This window comes from Prenolepis imparis, unplaced genomic scaffold (assembly GCF_030444845.1).
Source record: "Prenolepis imparis isolate NDT839.2.m4 unplaced genomic scaffold, iyPreImpa1.0 SCAF_1, whole genome shotgun sequence".
Taxonomy (NCBI): Eukaryota; Metazoa; Arthropoda; class Insecta; order Hymenoptera; family Formicidae; genus Prenolepis; species Prenolepis imparis.
Genome location: NW_028141159.1, coordinates 1223320 through 1248507, shown reverse-complemented (window position 1 = coordinate 1248507; position 25188 = coordinate 1223320). Strand labels below are relative to the sequence as shown.

At 30.6% G+C, this 25188-nt stretch overlaps 1 protein-coding gene and 1 long non-coding RNA gene across 3 annotated transcripts in view; one reads left to right on the top strand and one right to left on the bottom strand.

The window, feature by feature from the left end:
* LOC145941233 (uncharacterized) overlaps window positions 1-25188 on the bottom strand; it is a 179505-nt gene that overhangs the window by 36732 nt on the left and 117585 nt on the right. The window lies entirely within an intron of this gene.
* LOC145941107 (proto-oncogene tyrosine-protein kinase ROS-like) lies at window positions 335-7715 on the top strand. 2 transcript variants are annotated; one of them, XM_083046965.1, is made up of 7 exons: window positions 335-510; window positions 1965-2067; window positions 2294-2704; window positions 4015-4178; window positions 4373-4846; window positions 5088-5444; window positions 6543-7715. In XM_083046965.1, exons 1-7 carry the CDS (start codon window positions 412-414, stop codon window positions 6588-6590), a joined length of 1656 nt encoding a protein of 551 aa, XP_082903091.1. In that variant the 5' UTR covers window positions 335-411; the 3' UTR covers window positions 6591-7715. The 2 variants fall into 2 exon arrangements, with proteins under 2 accessions (XP_082903091.1, XP_082903080.1); XM_083046954.1 differs by having other exon boundaries at window positions 336-510; window positions 2294-2749.

Genomic DNA, 25188 nt, shown 5'->3' with positions numbered 1-25188 from the left:
ATCTTCTTCTACTTAAAAGACAAAGTAGTATATATTGTAACATGTACAATTTATATCTCAATTTAAGTGAATGTATTGTAGTAAAAATTAGAGAGTATTTTAGTAATATAATAACATTCCTATAATGTAATACTGTAATTTCTACGTTTTAATTATAAAAATCCTTTTAATCAGTATTCATATTTATACTACCATTTGAATTTGAATTTGAACTGTTTAAAAGTACATATTATACTTTGTCAAAGATGGCTGTCGCCCAATCAGAATGTTGGTCGAATCGACGTCGATTCGTCATCGAATCATTTCTGGCTGGACGGACATTTACAGTGGAGCGCACTTCTCCACAGCATACGCCATCCAGTATTACTTAAAAATTCATGGTACAAACATCTACAAGAGGAAAAAATTATTATGTTAAGAACGTTAAAAATATTGTGTATTTTATTTAAAGTGATAATGTTAACCAGAGCAACCACGGATTTAGAGTATTTGAAGAATCTAAAAGCTTCAGTGAGTCTCCAAAGAAAATATTTTCATGTATTTTGATCTAAAATTCATGCAGATAAGAGAATTTTTTCATAAAGAAAATTGAAAGTTATATATATTGTATATAAAAAATTAATTATTTTAACTTTGTAAATAATAAATTATAATTTTGTGTAATTAAAACTGTACAATGCGTAGCGAAAGTTTTGATGCTATATATAAAAATATATATAAATACATTTAAAGAAAGCGTTTGTTAATTTTGCGTCACATTTAAATCATTAAAGTTTATTTTAAAATTGACATTATATAGTATAAAATTAAACATAATTAAGACAGTATATTAAAACTTAACGTAATACGTTTTGTCATAATTGTTGTATTTAAGAAAATGAATTTTTAACATTAACGATTCTGTTAAGATTCCGTTTACTCTCTGCTACATTGATGAATACATATGTGATACTTTTGTTTATTTACATAATTTTTCAATAATTTCTAAAATATTTTTATTTTTTTAAATATTTATATACATTAATTTTTGTCTAAAACTTACAATAAATGATTTTTATTTAACGAAATCAATGTAAAAAAATTTTGGGTTAGAATAAATTGCATGCGTATATAATGAAACGACTACTAAATCCCGAGTAGACGATCAATATATACATTTAGATACACTTGATCTCAATCAAATATTTTCATAAGGTCAATATGCATAGCTAAATACATGGGCGTCGGCAAAATTTTTCCCAGGGGGGCAGAATTAAAATATTTTTTGTGTCTTATTTTTTCCTCTTTTTTAATTTGTTAAAATTTAATTTTTTTTTTTTTATTTTTATATCGAATATGCAAATAAATTCCAGTGTTTATTCAAAAGGGGAAAAATGCTAAATTTTTTACTGATTTCAAGGGAGAGCACATGCTCCCTCTTATCTCCTCACTCTCCTGCGGACGCCCATGGCTAAATAACTATCATCTGCAATGTGTCCATTAATTTTATTTATCACTCAATGTATATGTATACGTTAACATATATTTTAATACATATTTTAATCGGGATACATATTTTAGTCAAACGTTTATGGCATCATGCTCTTCGAAATTCATTTGTGGAATATAATTAATTATTGAAACATAATAATAGAAATTGAATAAGAAAATAGAGAGATAAAAAAAAATAAAATTTCTTAATACAGGAATTTATAAAATTTATATAACTACAAAAATAATAATAAAAAATTATATTTACTATTGAAATATAAATCTTAAAATTATCAGTGATAACAATTGCACTCGTAAAAAAGATAATTGAGCTAATGTATTACTTGAAGGTATGTTGTTAATAATTAATCTCAAACTAATATAAAACTGAATTATTAGAAAAAATTGTTGCGACAATCGAAAAGAATGAGGCTTTCCACGACTTATTTGCTATAATTATAAATTCTAATTAGCTTTTACTATCCATCCAACAGGATAACTCATCGCTCAAATTTGTCAGCGTTCATGACTATATATTATCAAACAATGAATCTGCCCAGAATTATTCTGATAACGTGACTGTGAAGTATGATGTCGGTAAGAATTCATTTGCACAGACATGTCTATAATTTCAAAATCTACTGATTAATACTGTAAGAAAGTAAAGACATTATGATATCATATATTTACTTTATAAATGTTTTAAATAATATTTATGTAAATGTTAAAAATTAAATAATAAAGTTTTAAGTAAAATGTTTTAAGTAAATGTATATCCTAGAATAAAACAAAGAAATTTAAACTGTACTCTTGTGTAACAAAGGTAATGTACCAAGTGCTCCTGGGATACCCATATCAACGAAACTTTCAAATTTCACGTATTATTTACAATGGGAACCTGCTAAATCTCACGATTTACAAGTGAATTTATATCGACTGGAGGGTTTAATTATCGAATATAATTACAAAGAAGACAATCATACTGACAAAAACAATCAATGGAATTTATACTACAACGAAACAAATAATTACTGGATAACAACGAGAGACATGAATCAGAAATATCGATTTCGTGTGCAAGCTGAAAACGCTTACGGACGTGGAGTATGGAGCGAATCAAGCGCGATCGTTGATTTAACTTTAACAGGCTCTACAAGGCTTTACAGGCTCAAAAGATCAACTATGCAAGACTATTCTAGCTACTACATCCTATTAGTAGCAATCTTATCAATCTGTACGTTTATCATTGCAGTTTGGTGTTTGTATTACGTATGCTGTTGTAAGTATATTTGTTATAAATTTAGGACTTTGATTTAAAATTATTTTAGATTAGATATATGTATGTATATGTTATTATTTTATTATATGTAACAATTTTATTATGTAAAAGGTTTTTGTGAAATGTGGTTGTTCTAATTGATGTAATAACAAATATTCTTGCCAAAATTAAATTTAAATGTAATTCTAAATGTCTATGTAATTCTAAATTCTTAATTTAATTCTAAATGTCATAATAGTAGTGCATGTAAGAATAGAAAAAAATATTAAGCAAAGTTATACGCATATAACTATAAAAAGATTTTCTTTCACTTTTTATTTATCTTTTTAAAAATTACAATTGTATTTTATAACTTTTATTTTAATGGTGTTATTTTTTAATATAATTATAATATGTAATTGTATTAAACAAATGAGTCGTTCGCTCGAAGAACGACTTAAGTCGACTTAAGTTTTTGCACAAAAAAATTGAAGATTCAACTAAATGATTCAAGTTATTAAATATTTTGCTACTCAGCAAAATAGGAACGTGTATATTAAAATATATAAAAGCTGAATAACATAATAACTAATAACTCGAATCACACAGTTGAATCTTTAATTCAGTTTTTCTTGCAAAAACTTAAGTCGACTTAAGTCGTTCTTCGAGCGAACGACTCAAATGTATAATTATAATTGCATCGCAGTAACAAAAGTTGAATATGTTAATTTCCCAAGAAGAAAACCTTTTATCATAATAAAATAGTGTCGTAATTAAAAAATAATAACATAAAACATATCATTATGACAAAAAGTTATCGAATGAAAATTTAAAAAAAAATGAAAAACCATGAATTGTGGGTAAACACAAAATACTCAGAACGCGTAGTGGGGAAATCAGAACACTCACAACGCGTTGTAGCTATTTTGTAAGGGCCACAAAATGAAAAATTATATTTTTTCGGCTATTGAGCAAACTGAAATACCCACAACGCGTTGTGAGTGTTTTCCGACGTCCAGTGGCCGAAATAAATACCCAGAACGCATTGTGGATATTTAAGCTTATTCACATCGCGTTGTGGTTAAAAAATTCGGGCAATGAGCAAATTCGACGATTGCGAGTAACATATATAAAGAGTTTCTGAAAAGTTAATTTATTTGTTGATTTAAATTTCGCTATATATATATTAGCTATATGTATATTATTAGAAAGTATATTATAACTTTTGTATCAAACAGCATGCCAACAACGTAAAAAATACAAAATAATTCCGTTTTAAATAATAGGTAATAAATCATCAATTGAATATGACACACTTTCCGAGAATCATGAACCAAATTCTATGCAAGATCCTATTCCGCAAAGTAATCCAGACAAATTTCCACGAATCATAATCAAGAAAGAGCAAATTACGCTAGAAAAGATTCTAGGCAGTGGCAATTTCGGAGAGGTGTAACTAATTTCTTATTTTTTAAATATATTCTCGAATTATTTTTCTTAACATTTTAATAAAAAATGTTGAGATAAAGGCACACTTTTAATCAAAGTAATTGCAAAAATCAAAATTTCTCATAAAATGTTAAATAATATAAACATTTTTAGCATGCATTCTATCAATTTGTGTTGATTATGAATATGTCGCAGGTATATCAAGGAATCGTCGAAAATTTAGAAAAGTCGGAAAGAACACCTGTCGCTATAAAAAAGCCACCAAAAAATGCTACACTGCAACAAAAAAACGAATTCAAAAAAGAGGCTAAGATTATGAGAGACTTTGACCACAAACATGTGCTGAGATTGTTGGGCACCTGTGTTGACGCCATGGATTCACCATGGCTTATATTGGAATTAATGGAAGCTGGGGACTTACTGAATTATTTGAGAGAGAGTCGGACATTGCAACGGTCAGATCCACAAGCTTTACATCTGAAAGACTTGCTCGCCATGTGCGAAGATGTTGCTCGGGGTTGTCGCTACTTAGAAGAACAGCATTATGTGCATAGAGATCTTGCGTGTCGTAATTGCTTAATATCGGCGAGAGATCGCGAACATCGTATTGTCAAAATCAGCGACTTCGGACTGGCTAGAGATATTTACGAAAAAGACTATTACCGCATGGTAAATGCATTTATTTAAAATAGTTAAGACAATTTTTTTATTTTTGCATTGTTATAATATTATATATCTTTAAACTGACTAAAGTGTAAACAAAAATATTATAGTGTAAAACTATTTTTATATTTGTATATGTATATAAAGGAAGGTAGATGACTTAATTTTCTCGCGCAAATGTTTGCTTCAAAAAATAGATGACTTCGGTAAAAGACTTTACTGCACTAAAATTGTACATTAAAATTAGGAAAATGAAAACCCGCTTCCTGTTCGTTGGATAGCACCGGAATTTTTGGAGACAAAAAAATTTACTTCACAAAGCGATGTTTGGGCATTCGGAGTACTAATGTGGGAAATTACATCATTTGGTCAGCGGCCCTATGCTGCCATAGATGATTACGAAATAATGGAATATGTGTGTGCGGGGAACAGGTTGCCGATGCCTCGTAACTGTCCAAATCAATTGCACAAGTTAATGCTAAGTTGTTGGAATGTTGTGAATCGAAGACCAAAATTCAGACTTATCCTGGAATATATAGAAATTTTGAAAGCCGAAATACAAGATTCGGCGCTAATTCCGTGGAATATTGACAGATATATACAGGTAAATTGATAGTAATTATTTTTATATACATGGTGCAAAGTCATTGCATGAAGCAATAAATTGGCGACATACTTAATTGATTAAAAAATATTAATATAAAAATAATAATTTTACATTAGTTCAAATTTCATAATACATTTAATATTATTTGATATATCATTTGTTTCACTAATATTGTAACGTGATTATGTTAGACAGATTATTTTTTATAATGTTAAGATATAATGTAGAATTTGTTTTTTAAAACAAAGGCATGAGAAATAGTACAGCCAACGGAAAGTTTTAAATTGTTTAAATTTATCGGTAATTATACCTAAATTATGTTTATAGGTAATGTAGCAAAAGAAAATTTTTAGCAAGACAAATGTCAAAGATGCAAACTGATAACATAGGATTATTTTTCAATTACTATTTAACTTTCTATTCTACGAAGTAAGCATGTTTTTCATACGGCTTCATAACTCGATATCGTATATATCGATATAATATAATATAATATTATATATCGAGAAATATCGATATATTATATTATATTATAATAATGAAATTTATATATTGTAAGCTTTTATTTATAATGTTTTTATACACTCTTTTAACCTTTCAATATACCTTTCAATATTGAAGTATGCAATATATTTGCAATTGTGTGCAACTGTCACTTTGTATTGCAAGTCAAGTGATGACTTTTGTTTTACTCCCGAAATACGTAGCCGTGTGTAAAAAATTTTTATCGTGCATCGTCTCTACTACTACCTCACAAAATATATCTTGTCTTTTAGTTTCTTCTCGCTCATCATCACTTTCATCCTTAATCTTATCCTCTTTCTCTCTCCTCCACGTTTACTTTTCAACTTTTCTGTACTGCAAACGTCTCAATTAACGTTTGCGAAAAAAAGTATGAGAATTCTTGTGTTGTGAGACTTGCATGTGTTCTTTCCAACTACGTCTGATTTTGGTCGATCTTCATAAATCGATATAGAATACGATTATCGTATATCAATGAAAAATGTTCCAGCCAACAAATATATGTATATATATAATATATCTCCCCCACACCCTCTCGCCGATTCTTAATAAATGCATCTTTTTATGTCTTAGCCCCCTTCTAACAATTCCGGATACGTTTCGGTGGAAAATCTTGTCTGAAGCACAGCCGATCGTACTTCTAAACGTTTAACCGCCAATGATGCCTCAAATAATGATGTCATAATGGTAATCGCTTTTTTGACCGAACGATTTTTCACATCTTTGATTAATATTAATAATCAATTTTATCGTCGTTGTCAAGCCATTGATAGTCACTATCAAATACAATGTAATGTAATTAATATTAATGTGATAATCTCTTTAATCATTCTATTTATATTACTACCAATTATGTTCGTCTAATTTCTTCGTCTAATAAAAAAAATTCATGTTGCAAATTTTCTCACGCAACCTTATTTTATATATATCAAGTTAAAAAATTTGTACGCTGGTGTCTGTTTGGTACCAAATGATTCTGTAATCAATGTACTATTAAAAAGTATAATCGATGAATTTTTGGCTCGTCTTAAAATATTAGAAATTGATACTTTTTTGACGCGAACCCTGTGCTACGCATACGTATTTTATGTTATCGTATTAAAAAATTTGTACGCTGGTGTCTGCATGGTACCAAAAGATTCTGTAATCAATGTACTATTAAAATGTATAATCGATGAATTTTTGGCTCGTCCTAATATATTAGAAATTGATACCTTTTTGACGCGAACCCTGTGCGACGCATACCTATTTTAAGTTTTTCATATTAAAAAATTTGTACGCTGGTGTCTGCTTGGTATTAAATAATTCTGTAATCAATGTACTATTCAAATGTATAATCGATGAATTTTTGGCTCGTGTTTAAATATTAGAAATCCATACTTTTTTATCGCTGACCCCATGCGACGCAACTTTATTTTATGTATATCAAGTTAAAAAATTTGTACGCTGGTGTCTGTTTCGTACCAAATGATTCTATAATCAATGTACTATTAAAATGTATAATCGATGAATTTTTGGCTTCTCTTTAAATATTAGAAATCGATACTTTTTTACCGCTGACCCCATGCGACGCAACCTTATTTTATGTATATCAAGTTAAAAAGTTTGTACGCTATTGTCTGCTTGGTACCAAAAGATTCTATAATCAATGTACTATTAAAATGTATAATCGATGAATTTTTGGCTCGTCTTAAAATATTAGAAATCGATACTTTTTTACCGCTGACCTTATGCGACGCAACATTATTTTATGTATATCAAGTTAAAAAGTTTGTACGCTGTTGTCTGCTTGGTACCAAAAGATTCTATAATCAATGTAATATTAAAATGTATAATCGATGAATTTTTGGCTCGTCTTAAAATATTAGAAATTGATACTTTTTTGACGCGGACCCTGTGCGACGCATCCTTAATTTATGTTATCGTATTAAAAAATTTGTACGCTGGTGTCTGCATGGTACCAAAAGATTCTGTAATCAATGTACTATTAAAATGTATAATCGATGAATTTTTGGCTTCTCTTTAAATATTAGAAACCGATTTTTTTTTTTCGCTGACCCTATGCGACGCAATCTTATTTTATGTAGATCAAGTTAAAAATTTGTACGCTGGTGTCTGTATGGTACCAAATGATTCTGTAATTAATGTACTATTAAAATGTATAATCGATGAATTATTGGCTCGTCTTTAAATATTAGAAATCGATACTTTTTTACCGCTGACCCCATGCGACGCAATCTTATTTTATGTAGATCAAGTTAAAAAATTTGTACGCTGGTGTCTGTTTGGTACCAAATGATTCTGTAATTAATGTACTATTAAAATGTATAATCGATGAATTATTGGCTCGTCTTTAAATATTAGAAATCGATACTTTTTTACCGCTGACCCCATGCGACGCAATCTTATTTTATGTATATCAAGTTAAAAAATTTGTACGCTGGTGTCTGCTTGGTACCAAATAATTCTGTAATCAATGTACTATTAAAATGTATAATCGATGAATTTTTGGCTCGTCTCAAAATATTAGAAATCGATACTTTTTTACCGCTGACCCCATGCGACGAACCTTATTTTATGTATATCAAGTTAAAAAGTTTGTACGCTGTTGTCTGCTTGGTACCAAAAGATTCTATAATCAATGTACTATTAAAATGTATAATCGATGAATTTTTGGCTCGTCTTAAAATATTAGAAATTGATACTTTTTCGACGCGGACCCTGTGGGACTCATCCTTATCTTATGTTTATCATATTAAAAAATTTGTACGCTGGTCTCTGCTTGATACCAAATAATTCTGTAATCAATGTACTATTAAAATGTATAATCGATGAATTTTTGGCTCGTCTTAAAATATTAGAAATCGATACTTTTTTGACGCGGACCCTGTGCGACGCATACTTATTTTATGTATATCATATTAAAAATTAGTACGCTGGTGTCTGCTTGGTACCAAATAATTCTGTAATCAATGTACTATTAAAATGTATAATCGATGAATTTTTGGCTCGTCTTAAAATATTAGAAATCGTTACTTTTTTACCGCTGACCCTACGCGACGCATCCTTATTTTATGTTTACCATATTAAAAAATTTGTACGCTGGTGTCTGCATGGTACGAAAAGATTCTGTAATCAATGTACTATTAAAATGTATAATCGATGAATTTTTGGCTCGTCTTAAAATATTGGAAATCGATACTTTTTTGACGCGGACCCTGTGGGACGCATCCTTATTTTATGTTTATCATATTAAAAAATTTGTACGCTGGTGTCTGCATGGTACGAAAAGATTCTGTAATCAATGTACTATTATAATGTATAATCGATGAATTTTTGGCTCGTCTTAAAATATTAGAAATCGATACTTTTTTACCGCTGACCCTATGCGACGCAACATTATTTTATGTATATCAAGTTAAAAAAAAAGTACGCTGGTGTCTGTTTGGTACCAAATGATTCTATAATCAATGTACTACTAAAATGTATAATCGATGAATTTTTGGCTCGTCTTAAAATATTGGAAATCGATACTTTTTACCGCTGACCCTATGCGACGCATCCTTATTTTATGTTTACCATATTAAAAAATTTGTACGCTGGTGTCTGCATGGTACGAAAAGATTCTGTAATCAATGTACTATTAAAATGTATAATCGATGAATTTTTGGCTCGTCTTAAAATATTAGAAATCGATACTTTTTTACCGCTGACCCTATGCGATGCAACATTATTTTATGTATATCAAGTTAAAAAAAAAGTACGCTGGTGTCTGTTTGGTACCAAATGATTCTATAATCAATATACTACTAAAATGTATAATCGATGAATTTTTGGCTCGTCTTAAAATATTAGAAATCGATACTTTTTTGACGCGGACCCTGTGCGACGCATCCTTGTTTTATGTATATCATATAAAAAAATTTGTACGCTGGTGTCTGTTTGGTACCAAATGATTCTGTAATCAATGTACTATTAAAATGTATAATCGATGAATTTTTGGCTCGTCTTAAAATATTAGAAATTGATACTTTTTTACCGCTGACCCCATGCGACGCAATCTTATTTTATGTTTATCATATTAAAAAATTTGTACGCTGGTCTCTGCTTGATACCAAATAATTCTGTAATCAATGTACTATTAAAATGTATAATCGATGAATTTTTGGCTCGTCTTAAAATATTAGAAATCGATACTTTTTTGACGCGGACCCTGTGCGACGCATACTTATTTTATGTATATCATATTAAAAATTAGTACGCTGGTGTCTGCTTGGTACCAAATAATTCTGTAATCAATGTACTATTAAAATGTATAATCGATGAATTTTTGGCTCGTCTTGAAATATTAGAAATCGTTACTTTTTTACCGCAGACCCTACGCGACGCATCCTTATTTTATGTTTACCATATTAAAAAATTTGTACGCTGGTGTCTGCATGGTACGAAAAGATTCTGTAATCAATGTACTATTAAAATGTATAATCGATGAATTTTTGGCTCGTCTTAAAATATTGGAAATCGATACTTTTTACCGCTGACCCTATGCGACGCAACTTTATTTTATGTATATCAAGTTAAAAAATTTGTACGCTGGTGTCTGTTTGGTACCAAATGATTCTGTAATCAATGTACTATTAAAATGTATAATCGATGAATTTTTGGCTCGTCTTAAAATATTAGAAATCGATACTTTTTTACCGCTGACCCTATGCGACGTAACATTATTTTATGTATATCAAGTTAAAAAAAAAGTACGCTGGTGTCTGTTTGGTACCAAATGATTCTATAATCAATGTACTACTAAAATGTATAATAGATGAATTTTTGGCTCGTCTTAAAATATTAGAAATCGATACTTTTTTGACGCGGACCCTGTGCGACGCATCCTTATTTTATGTATATCATATTAAAAAATTTGTACGCTGGTGTCTGCTTGGTACCAAATAATTCTGTAATCAATGTACTATTAAAATGTATAATCGATGAATTTTTGGCTCGTCTTAAAATATTGGAAATCGATACTTTTTACCGCTGACCCTATGCGACGCATCCTTATTTTATGTTTACAATATTAAAAAATTTGTACGCTGGTGTCTGCATGGTACGAAAAGATTCTGTAATCAATGTACTATTAAAATGTATAATCGATGAATTTTTGGCTCGTCTTAAAATATTGGAAATCGATACTTTTTTGACGCGGACCCTGTGGGACGCATCCTTATTTTATGTTTATCATATTAAAAAATTTGTACGCTGGTGTCTGCATGGTACCAAATGATTCTATAATCAATGTACTACTAAAATGTATAATCGATGAATTTTTGGCTCGTCTTAAAATATTAGAAATCGATACTTTTTTGACGCGGACCCTGTGCGACGCATCCTTATTTTATGTATATAATATTAAAAAATTTGTACGCTGATGTCTGCTTGGTACCAAATAATTCTGTAATCAATGTACTTATAAAATGTATAATCGATGAAATTTTGGCTCGTCTTAAAATATTGGAAATCGATACTTTTTACCGCTGACCCTATGCGACGCATCCTTATTTTATGTTTACCATATTAAAAAATTTGTACGCTGGTGTCTGTTTGGTACCAAATGATTCTGTAATCAATGTACTATTAAAATGTATAATCGATGAATTTTTGGCTCGTCTCAAAATATTAGAAATCGATACTTTTTTACCGCTGACCCCATGCGACGCAACCTTATTTTATGTATATCAAGTTAAAAAGTTTGTACGCTGTTGTCTGCTTGGTACCAAAAGATTCTATAATCAATGTACTATTAAAATGTATAATCGATGAATTTTTGGCTCGTCTTAAAATATTAGAAATTGATACTTTTTCGACGCGGACCCTGTGGGACTCATCCTTATCTTATGTTTATCATATTAAAAAATTTGTACGCTGGTCTCTGCTTGATACCAAATAATTCTGTAATCAATGTACTATTAAAATGTATAATCGATGAATTTTTGGCTCGTCTTAAAATATTAGAAATCGATACTTTTTTGACGCGGACCCTGTGCGACGCATACTTATTTTATGTATATCATATTAAAAATTAGTACGCTGGTGTCTGCTTGGTACCAAATAATTCTGTAATCAATGTACTATTAAAATGTATAATCGATGAATTTTTGGCTCGTCTTAAAATATTAGAAATCGTTACTTTTTTACCGCTGACCCTACGCGACGCATCCTTATTTTATGTTTACCATATTAAAAAATTTGTACGCTGGTGTCTGCATGGTACGAAAAGATTCTGTAATCAATGTACTATTAAAATGTATAATCGATGAATTTTTGGCTCGTCTTAAAATATTGGAAATCGATACTTTTTTGACGCGGACCCTGTGGGACGCATCCTTATTTTATGTTTATCATATTAAAAAATTTGTACGCTGGTGTCTGCATGGTACGAAAAGATTCTGTAATCAATGTACTATTATAATGTATAATCGATGAATTTTTGGCTCGTCTTAAAATATTAGAAATCGATACTTTTTTACCGCTGACCCTATGCGACGCAACATTATTTTATGTATATCAAGTTAAAAAAAAAGTACGCTGGTGTCTGTTTGGTACCAAATGATTCTATAATCAATGTACTACTAAAATGTATAATCGATGAATTTTTGGCTCGTCTTAAAATATTGGAAATCGATACTTTTTACCGCTGACCCTATGCGACGCATCCTTATTTTATGTTTACAATATTAAAAAATTTGTACGCTGGTGTCTGCATGGTACGAAAAGATTCTGTAATCAATGTACTATTAAAATGTATAATCGATGAATTTTTGGCTCGTCTTAAAATATTGGAAATCGATACTTTTTTGACGCGGACCCTGTGGGACGCATCCTTATTTTATGTTTATCATATTAAAAAATTTGTACGCTGGTGTCTGCATGGTACGAAAAGATTCTGTAATCAATGTACTATTATAATGTATAATCGATGAATTTTTGGCTCGTCTTAAAATATTAGAAATCGATACTTTTTTACCGCTGACCCTATGCGACGCAACATTATTTTATGTATATCAAGTTAAAAAAAAAGTACGCTGGTGTCTGTTTGGTACCAAATGATTCTATAATCAATGTACTACTAAAATGTATAATCGATGAATTTTTGGCTCGTCTTAAAATATTAGATATCGATACTTTTTTGACGCGGACCCTGTGCGACGCATCCTTATTTTATGTATATAATATTAAAAAATTTGTACGCTGATGTCTGCTTGGTACGAAAAGATTCTGTAATCAATGTACTATTAAAATGTATAATCGATGAATTTTTGGCTCGTCTTAAAATATTGGAAATCGATACTTTTTACCGCTGACCCTATGCGACGCATCCTTATTTTATGTTTACCATATTAAAAAATTTGTACGCTGGTGTCTGCATGGTACGAAAAGATTCTGTAATCAATGTACTATTAAAATGTATAATCGATGAATTTTTGGCTCGTCTTAAAATATTGGAAATCGATACTTTTTACCGCTGACCCTATGCGACGCAACCTTATTTTAAGTATATCAAGTTAAAAAATTTGTACGCTGGTGTCTGTTTGGTACCAAATGATTCTGTAATCAATGTACTATTAAAATGTATAATCGATGAATTTTTGGCTCGTCTTAAAATATTAGAAATCGATACTTTTTTACCGCTGACCCTATGCGATGCTCATTATTTTATGTATATCAAGTTAAAAAAAAAGTACGCTGGTGTCTGTTTGGTACCAAATGATTCTATAATCAATATACTACTAAAATGTATAATCGATGAATTTTTGGCTCGTCTTAAAATATTAGAAATCGATACTTTTTTGACGCGGACCCTGTGCGACGCATCCTTGTTTTATGTATATCATATAAAAAAATTTGTACGCTGGTGTCTGTTTGGTACCAAATGATTCTGTAATCAATGTACTATTAAAATGTATAATCGATGAATTTTTGGCTCGTCTTAAAATATTAGAAATCGATACTTTTTTGACGCGGACCCTGTGCGACGCATACTTATTTTATGTATATCATATTAAAAATTAGTACGCTGGTGTCTGCTTGGTACCAAATAATTCTGTAATCAATGTACTATTAAAATGTATAATCGATGAATTTTTGGCTCGTCTTGAAATATTAGAAATCGTTACTTTTTTACCGCTGACCCTACGCGACGCATCCTTATTTTATGTTTACCATATTAAAAAATTTGTACGCTGGTGTCTGCATGGTACGAAAAGATTCTGTAATCAATGTACTATTAAAATGTATAATCGATGAATTTTTGGCTCGTCTTAAAATATTGGAAATCGATACTTTTTACCGCTGACCCTATGCGACGCAACTTTATTTTATGTATATCAAGTTAAAAAATTTGTACGCTGGTGTCTGTTTGGTACCAAATGATTCTGTAATCAATGTACTATTAAAATGTATAATCGATGAATTTTTGGCTCGTCTTAAAATATTAGAAATCGATACTTTTTTACCGCTGACCCTATGCGACGTAACATTATTTTATGTATATCAAGTTAAAAAAAAAGTACGCTGGTGTCTGTTTGGTACCAAATGATTCTATAATCAATGTACTACTAAAATGTATAATAGATGAATTTTTGGCTCGTCTTAAAATATTAGAAATCGATACTTTTTTGACGCGGACCCTGTGCGACGCATCCTTATTTTATGTATATCATATTAAAAAATTTGTACGCTGGTGTCTGCTTGGTACCAAATAATTCTGTAATCAATGTACTATTAAAATGTATAATCGATGAATTTTTGGCTCGTCTTAAAATATTGGAAATCGATACTTTTTACCGCTGACCCTATGCGACGCATCCTTATTTTATGTTTACAATATTAAAAAATTTGTACGCTGGTGTCTGCATGGTACGAAAAGATTCTGTAATCAATGTACTATTAAAATGTATAATCGATGAATTTTTGGCTCGTCTTAAAATATTGGAAATCGATACTTTTTACCGCTGACCCTATGCGACGCATCCTTATTTTATGTTTACCATATTAAAAAATTTGTACGCTGGTGTCTGCATGGTACGAAAAGATTCTGTAATCAATGTACTATTAAAATGTATAATCGATGAATTTTTGGCTCGTCTTAAAATATTGGAAATCGATACTTTTTACCGCTGACCCTATGCGACGCAACCTTATTTTATGTATATCAAGTTAAAAAATTTGTACGCTGGTGTCTGTTTGGTACCAAATGATTCTGTAATCAATGTACTATTAAAATGTATAATCGATGAATTTTTGGCTCGTCTTAAAATATTAGAAATCGATACTTTTTTACCGCTGACCCTATGCGATGCAACATTATTTTATGTATATCAAGTTAAAAAAAAAGTACGCTGGTGTCTGTTTGGTACCAAATGATTCTATAATCAATATACTACTAAAATGTATAATCGATGAATTTTTGGCTCGTCTTAAAATATTAGAAATCGATACTTTTTTGACGCGGACCCTGTGCGACGCATCCTTGTTTTATGTATATCATATAAAAAAATTTGTACGCTGGTGTCTGTTTGGTACCAAATGATTCTGTAATCAATGTACTATTAAAAAGTATAATCGATGAATTTTTGGCTCGTCTTAAAATATTAGAAATTGATACTTTTTTGACGCGAACCCTGTGCTACGCATACGTATTTTATGTTATCGTATTAAAAAATTTGTACGCTGGTGTCTGCATGGTACCAAAAGATTCTGTAATCAATGTACTATTAAAATGTATAATCGATGAATTTTTGGCTCGTCCTAATATATTTGAAATTGATACTTTTTTGACGCGAACCCTGTGCGACGCATACCTATTTTAAGTTTTTCATATTAAAAAATTTGTACGCTGGTGTCTGCTTGGTATTAAATAATTCTGTAATCAATGTACTATTCAAATGTATAATCGATGAATTTTTGGCTCGTGTTTAAATATTAGAAATCCATACTTTTTTATCGCTGACCCCATGCGACGCAACTTTATTTTATGTATATCAAGTTAAAAAATTTGTACGCTGGTGTCTGTTTCGTACCAAATGATTCTATAATCAATGTACTATTAAAATGTATAATCGATGAATTTTTGGCTTCTCTTTAAATATTAGAAATCGATACTTTTTTACCGCTGACCCCATGCGACGTAACCTTATTTCATGTATATCAAGTTAAAAAGTTTGTACGCTATTGTCTGCTTGGTACCAAAAGATTCTATAATCAATGTACTATTAAAATGTATAATCGATGAATTTTTGGCTCGTCTTAAAATATTAGAAATCGATACTTTTTTACCGCTGACCTTATGCGACGCAACATTATTTTATGTATATCAAGTTAAAAAAATAGTACGCTGGTGTCTGTTTCGTACCAAATGATTCTATAATCAATGTACTATTAAAATGTATAATCGATGAATTTTTGGCTCGTCTTAAAATATTAGAAATCGATACTTTTTTGACGCGGACCCTGTGCGACGCATCCTTATTTTATGTATATCATATTAAAAAATTTGTACGCTGGTGTCTGCTTGGTACCAAATAATTCTGTAATCAATGTACTATTAAAATGTATAATCGATTAATTTTTGGCTCGTCTTAAAATATTAGAAAACGATACTTTTTTTACGCGGACCCTGTGCGACACATCCTTATATTATGTTTACCATATTAAAAAATTTGTACGCTGGTGTCTGCATGGTACCAAAAGATTCTGTAATCAATGTACTATTAAAATGTATAATCGATGAATTTTTGGCTTCTCTTTAAATATTAGAAACCGACACTTTTTTACCGCTGACCCTATGCGACGCAATCTTATTTTATGTAGATCAAGTTAAAAATTTGTACGCTGGTGTCTGTATGGTACCAAATGATTCTGTAATTGATGTACTATTAAAATGTATAATCGATGAATTATTGGCTCGTCTTTAAATATTAGAAATAGATACTTTTTTACCGCTGACCCCATGCGACGCAACCTTATTTTATGTATATCAAGTTAAAAAATTTGTACGCTGGTGTCTGTTTGGTACCAAATGATTCTGTAATCAATGTACTATTAAAATGTATAATCGATGAATTTTTGGCTCGTCTTAAAATATTAGAAATCGATACTTTTTTACCGCTGACCCTATGCGACGTAACATTATTTTATGTATATCAAGTTAAAAAAAAAGTACGCTGGTGTTTGTTTGGTACCAAATGATTCTATAATCAATGTACTACTAAAATGTATAATAGATGAATTTTTGGCTCGTCTTAAAATATTAGAAATCGATACTTTTTTGACGCGGACCCTGTGCGACGCATCCTTATTTTATGTATATCATATTAAAAAATTTGTACGCTGGTGTCTGCTTGGTACCAAATAATTCTGTAATCAATGTACTATTAAAATGTATAATCGATGAATTTTTGGCTCGTCTTAAAATATTGGAAATCGATACTTTTTACCGCTGACCCTATGCGACGCATCCTTATTTTATGTTTACAATATTAAAAAATTTGTACGCTGGTGTCTGCATGGTACGAAAAGATTCTGTAATCAATGTACTATTAAAATGTATAATCGATGAATTTTTGGCTCGTCTTAAAATATTGGAAATCGATACTTTTTTGACGCGGACCCTGTGGGACGCATCCTTATTTTATGTTTATCATATTAAAAAATTTGTACGCTGGTGTCTGCATGGTACCAAATGATTCTATAATCAATGTACTACTAAAATGTATAATCGATGAATTTTTGGCTCGTCTTAAAATATTAGAAATCGATACTTTTTTGACGCGGACCCTGTGCGACGCATCCTTATTTTATGTATATAATATTAAAAAATTTGTACGCTGATGTCTGCTTGGTACCAAATAATTCTGTAATCAATGTACTTATAAAATGTATAATCGATGAAATTTTGGCTCGTCTTAAAATATTGGAAATCGATACTTTTTACCGCTGACCCTATGCGACGCATACTTATTTTATGTTTACCATATTAAAAAATTTGTACGCTGGTGTCTGTTTGGTACCAAATGATTCTGTAATCAATGTACTATTAAAATGTATAATCGATGAATTTTTGGCTCGTCTTAAAATATTAGAAATCGATACTTTTTTACCGCTGACCCTATGCGACGCAACCTTATTTTATGTATATCAAGTTAAAAAATTTGTACGCTGGTGTCTGTTTGGTACCAAATGATTCTGTAATCAATGTACTATTAAAATGTATAATCGATGAATTTTTGGCTCGTCTTAAAATATTGGAAATCGATACTTTTTACCGCTGACCCTATGCGACGCATCCTTATTTTATGTTTACAATATTAAAAAATTTGTACGCTGGTGTCTGCATGGTACGAAAAGATTCTGTAATCAATGTACTATTAAAATGTATAATCGATGAATTTTTGGCTCGTCTTAAAATATTGGAAATCGATACTTTTTTGACGCGGACCCTGTGGGACGCATCCTTATTTTATGTTTATCATATTAAAAAATTTGTACGCTGGTGTCTGCATGGTACGAAAAGATTCTGTAATCAATGTACTATTATAATGTATAATCGATGAATTTTTGGCTCGTCTTAAAATATTAGAAATCGATACTTTTTTACCGCTGACCCTATGCGACGCAACATTATTTTATGTATATCAAGTTAAAAAAAAAGTACGCTGGTGTCTGTTTGGTACCAAATGATTCTATAATCAATGTACTACTAAAATGTATAATCGATGAATTTTTGGCTCGTCTTAAAATATTAGAAATCGATACTTTTTTGACGCGGACCCTGTGCGACGCATCCTTATTTTATGTATATAATATTAAAAAATTTGTACGCTGATGTCTGCTTGGTACCAAATAATTCTGTAATCAATGTACTATTAAAATGTATAATCGATGAAATTTTGGCTCGTCTTAAAATATTGGAAATCGATACTTTTTACCGCTGACCCTATGCGACGCATCCTTATTTTATGTTTACCATATTAAAAAATTTGTACGCTGGTGTCTGTTTGGTACCAAATGATTCTGTAATCAATGTACTATTAAAATGTATAATCGATGAATTTTTGGCTCGTCTTAAAATATTAGAAATCGATACTTTTTTACCGCTGACCCTATGCGACGCAACCTTATTTTATGTATATCAAGTTAAAAAATTTGTACGCTGGTGTCTGTTTGGTACCAAATGATTCTGTAATCAATGTACTATTAAAATGTATAATCGATGAATTTTTGGCTCGTCTTAAAATATTGGAAATCGATACTTTTTACCGCTGACCCTATGCGACGCATCCTTATTTTATGTTTACCATATTAAAAAATTTGTACGCTGGTGTCTGCATGGTACGAAAAGATTCTGTAATCAATGTACTATTAAAATGTATAATCGATGAATTTTTGGCTCGTCTTAAAATATTGGAAATCGATACTTTTTTGACGCGGACCCTGTGGGACACATCCTTATTTTATGTTTATCTTATTAAAAAATTTGTACGCTGGTGTCTGCATGGTACGAAAAGATTCTGTAATCAATGTACTATTAAAATGTATAATCGATGAATTTTTGGCTCGTCTTAAAATATTGGAAATCGATACTTTTTACCGCTGACCCTATGCGACGCAACCTTATTTTATGAATATCAAGTTAAAAAATTTGTACGCTGGTGTCTGTTTGGTACGAAAAGATTCTGTAATCAATGTACTATTAAAATGTATAATCGATGAATTTTTGGCTCGTCTTAAAATATTGGAAATCGATACTTTTTACCGCTGACCCTATGCGACGCATCCTTATTTTATGTTTACCATATTAAAAAATTTGTACGCTGGTGTCTGCATGGTACGAAAAGATTCTGTAATCAATGTACTATTAAAATGTATAATCGATGAATTTTTGGCTCGTCTTAAAATATTGGAAATCGATACTTTTTACCGCTGACCCTATGCGACGCAACCTTATTTTATGTATATCAAGTTAAAAAATTTGTACGCTGGTGTCTGTTTGGTACCAAATGATTCTGTAATCAATGTACTATTAAAATGTATAATCGATGAATTTTTGGCTCGTCTTAAAATATTAGAAATCGATACTTTTTTACCGCTGACCCTATGCGATGCAACATTATTTTATGTATATCAAGTTAAAAAAAAAGTACGCTGGTGTCTGTTTGGTACCAAATGATTCTATAATCAATATACTACTAAAATGTATAATCGATGAATTTTTGGCTCGTCTTAAAATATTAGAAATCGATACTTTTTTGACGCGGACCCTGTGCGACGCATCCTTGTTTTATGTATATCATATAAAAAAATTTGTACGCTGGTGTCTGTTTGGTACCAAATGATTCTGTAATCAATGTACTATTAAAATGTATAATCGATGAATTTTTGGCTCGTCTTAAAATATTAGAAATTGATACTTTTTCGACGCGGACCCTGTGGGACTCATCCTTATTTTATGTTTATCATATTAAAAAATTTGTACGCTGGTCTCTGCTTAATACCAAATAATTCTGTAATCAATGTACTATTAAAATGTATAATCGATGAATTTTTGGCTCGTCTTAAAATATTAGAAATTGATACTTTTTTGACGCGGACCCTGTGCGACGCATCCTTATTTTATGTTATCGTATTAAAAAATTTGTACGCTGGTGTCTGCATGGTACGAAAAGATTCTGTAATCAATGTACTATTAAAATGTATAATCGATGAATTTTTGGCTCGTCTTAAAATATTGGAAATCGATACTTTTTACCGCTGACCCTATGCGACGCAACTTTATTTTATGTATATCAAGTTAAAAAATTTGTACGCTGGTGTCTGTTTGGTACCAAATGATTCTGTAATCAATGTACTATTAAAATGTATAATCGATGAATTTTTGGCTCGTCTTAAAATATTAGAAATCGATACTTTTTTACCGCTGACCCTATGCGACGTAACATTATTTTATGTATATCAAGTTAAAAAAAAAGTACGCTGGTGTCTGTTTGGTACCAAATGATTCTATAATCAATATACTACTAAAATGTATAATCGATGAATTTTTGGCTCGTCTTAAAATATTAGAAATCGATACTTTTTTGACGCGGACCCTGTGCGACGCATCCTTGTTTTATGTATATCATATAAAAAAATTTGTACGCTGGTGTCTGTTTGGTACCAAATGATTCTGTAATCAATGTACTATTAAAAAGTATAATCGATGAATTTTTGGCTAGTCTTAAAATATTAGAAATTGATACTTTTTTGACGCGAACCCTGTGCTACGCATACGTATTTTATGTTATCGTATTAAAAAATTTGTACGCTGGTGTCTGCATGGTACCAAAAGATTCTGTAATCAATGTACTATTAAAATGTATAATCGATGAATTTTTGGCTCGTCCTAATATATTTGAAATTGATACTTTTTTGACGCGAACCCTGTGCGACGCATACCTATTTTAAGTTTTTCATATTAAAAAATTTGTACGCTGGTGTCTGCTTGGTATTAAATAATTCTGTAATCAATGTACTATTCAAATGTATAATCGATGAATTTTTGGCTCGTGTTTAAATATTAGAAATCCATACTTTTTTATCGCTGACCCCATGCGACGCAACTTTATTTTATGTATATCAAGTTAAAAAATTTGTACGCTGGTGTCTGTTTCGTACCAAATGATTCTATAATCAATGTACTATTAAAATGTATAATCGATGAATTTTTGGCTTCTCTTTAAATATTAGAAATCGATACTTTTTTACCGCTGACCCCATGCGACGCAACCTTATTTTATGTATATCAAGTTAAAAAGTTTGTACGCTATTGTCTGCTTGGTACCAAAAGATTCTATAATCAATGTACTATTAAAATGTATAATCGATGAATTTTTGGCTCGTCTTAAAATATTAGAAATCGATACTTTTTTACCGCTGACCTTATGCGACGCAACATTATTTTATGTATTTCAAGTTAAAAAAATAGTACGCTGGTGTCTGTTTCGTACCAAATGATTCTATAATCAATGTACTATTAAAATGTATAATCGATGAATTTTTGGCTCGTCTTAAAATATTAGAAATCGATACTTTTTTGACGCGGACCCTGTGCGACGCATCCTTATTTTATGTATATCATATTAAAAAATTTGTACGCTGGTGTCTGCTTGGTACCAAATAATTCTGTAATCAATGTACTATTAAAATGTATAATCGATTAATTTTTGGCTCGTCTTAAAATATTAGAAAACGATACTTTTTTTACGCGGACCCTGTGCGACACATCCTTATATTATGTTTACCATATTAAAAAATTTGTACGCTGGTGTCTGCATGGTACCAAAAGATTCTGTAATCAATGTACTATTAAAATGTATAATCGATGAATTTTTGGCTTCTCTTTAAATATTAGAAACCGACACTTTTTTACCGCTGACCCTATGCGACGCAATCTTATTTTATGTAGATCAAGTTAAAAATTTGTACGCTGGTGTCTGTATGGTACCAAATGATTCTGTAATTGATGTACTATTAAAATGTATAATCGATGAATTATTGGCTCGTCTTTAAATATTAGAAATAGATACTTTTTTACCGCTGACCCCATGCGACGCAACCTTATTTTATGTATATCAAGTTAAAAAATTTGTACGCTGGTGTCTGTTTGGTACCAAATGATTCTGTAATCAATGTACTATTAAAATGTATAATCGATGAATTTTTGGCTCGTCTTAAAATATTAGAAATCGATACTTTTTTACCGCTGACCCTATGCGACGTAACATTATTTTATGTATATCAAGTTAAAAAAAAAGTACGCTGGTGTCTGTTTGGTACCAAATGATTCTATAATCAATGTACTACTAAAATGTATAATAGATGAATTTTTGGCTCGTCTTAAAATATTAGAAATCGATACTTTTTTGACGCGGACCCTGTGCGACGCATCCTTATTTTATGTATATCATATTAAAAAATTTGTACGCTGGTGTCTGCTTGGTACCAAATAATTCTGTAATCAATGTACTATTAAAATGTATAATCGATGAATTTTTGGCTCGTCTTAAAATATTGGAAATCGATACTTTTTACCGCTGACCCTATGCGACGCATCCTTATTTTATGTTTACAATATTAAAAAATTTGTACGCTGGTGTCTGCATGGTACGAAAAGATTCTGTAATCAATGTACTATTAAAATGTATAATCGATGAATTTTTGGCTCGTCTTAAAATATTGGAAATCGATACTTTTTTGACGCGGACCCTGTGGGACGCATCCTTATTTTATGTTTATCATATTAAAAAATTTGTACGCTGGTGTCTGCATGGTACCAAATGATTCTATAATCAATGTACTACTAAAATGTATAATCGATGAATTTTTGGCTCGTCTTAAAATATTAGAAATCGATACTTTTTTGACGCGGACCCTGTGCGACGCATCCTTATTTTATGTATATAATATTAAAAAATTTGTACGCTGGTGTCTGCATGGTACGAAAAGATTCTGTAATCAATGTACTATTAAAATGTATAATCGATGAATTTTTGGCTCGTCTTAAAATATTGGAAATCGATACTTTTTACCGCTGACCCTATGCGACGCAACCTTATTTTATGAATATCAAGTTAAAAAATTTGTACGCTGGTGTCTGTTTGGTACGAAAAGATTCTGTAATCAATGTACTATTAAAATGTATAATCGATGAATTTTTGGCTCGTCTTAAAATATTGGAAATCGATACTTTTTACCGCTGACCCTATGCGACGCATCCTTATTTTATGTTTACCATATTAAAAAATTTGTACGCTGGTGTCTGCATGGTACGAAAAGATTCTGTAATCAATGTACTATTAAAATGTATAATCGATGAATTTTTGGCTCGTCTTAAAATATTGGAAATCGATACTTTTTACCGCTGACCCTATGCGACGCAACCTTATTTTATGTATATCAAGTTAAAAAATTTGTACGCTGGTGTCTGTTTGGTACCAAATGATTCTGTAATCAATGTACTATTAAAATGTATAATCGATGAATTTTTGGCTCGTCTTAAAATATTAGAAATCGATACTTTTTTACCGCTGACCCTATGCGATGCAACATTATTTTATGTATATCAAGTTAAAAAAAAAGTACGCTGGTGTCTGTTTGGTACCAAATGATTCTATAATCAATATACTACTAAAATGTATAATCGATGAATTTTTGGCTCGTCTTAAAATATTAGAAATCGATACTTTTTTGACGCGGACCCTGTGCGACGCATCCTTGTTTTATGTATATCATATAAAAAAATTTGTACGCTGGTGTCTGTTTGGTACCAAATGATTCTGTAATCAATGTACTATTAAAATGTATAATCGATGAATTTTTGGCTCGTCTTAAAATATTAGAAATTGATACTTTTTCGACGCGGACCCTGTGGGACTCATCCTTATTTTATGTTTATCATATTAAAAAATTTGTACGCTGGTCTCTGCTTAATACCAAATAATTCTGTAATCAATGTACTATTAAAATGTATAATCGATGAATTTTTGGCTCGTCTTAAAATATTAGAAATTGATACTTTTTTGACGCGGACCCTGTGCGACGCATCCTTATTTTATGTTATCGTATTAAAAAATTTGTACGCTGGTGTCTGCATGGTACGAAAAGATTCTGTAATCAATGTACTATTAAAATGTATAATCGATGAATTTTTGGCTCGTCTTAAAATATTGGAAATCGATACTTTTTACCGCTGACCCTATGCGACGCAACTTTATTTTATGTATATCAAGTTAAAAAATTTGTACGCTGGTGTCTGTTTGGTACCAAATGATTCTGTAATCAATGTACTATTAAAATGTATAATCGATGAATTTTTGGCTCGTCTTAAAATATTAGAAATCGATACTTTTTTACCGCTGACCCTATGCGACGTAACATTATTTTATGTATATCAAGTTAAAAAAAAAGTACGCTGGTGTCTGTTTGGTACCAAATGATTCTATAATCAATGTACTACTAAAATGTATAATAGATGAATTTTTGGCTCGTCTTAAAATATTAGAAATCGATACTTTTTTGACGCGGACCCTGTGCGACGCATCCTTATTTTATGTATATAATATTAAAAAATTTGTACGCTGATGTCTGCTTGGTACCAAATAATTCTGTAATCAATGTACTATTAAAA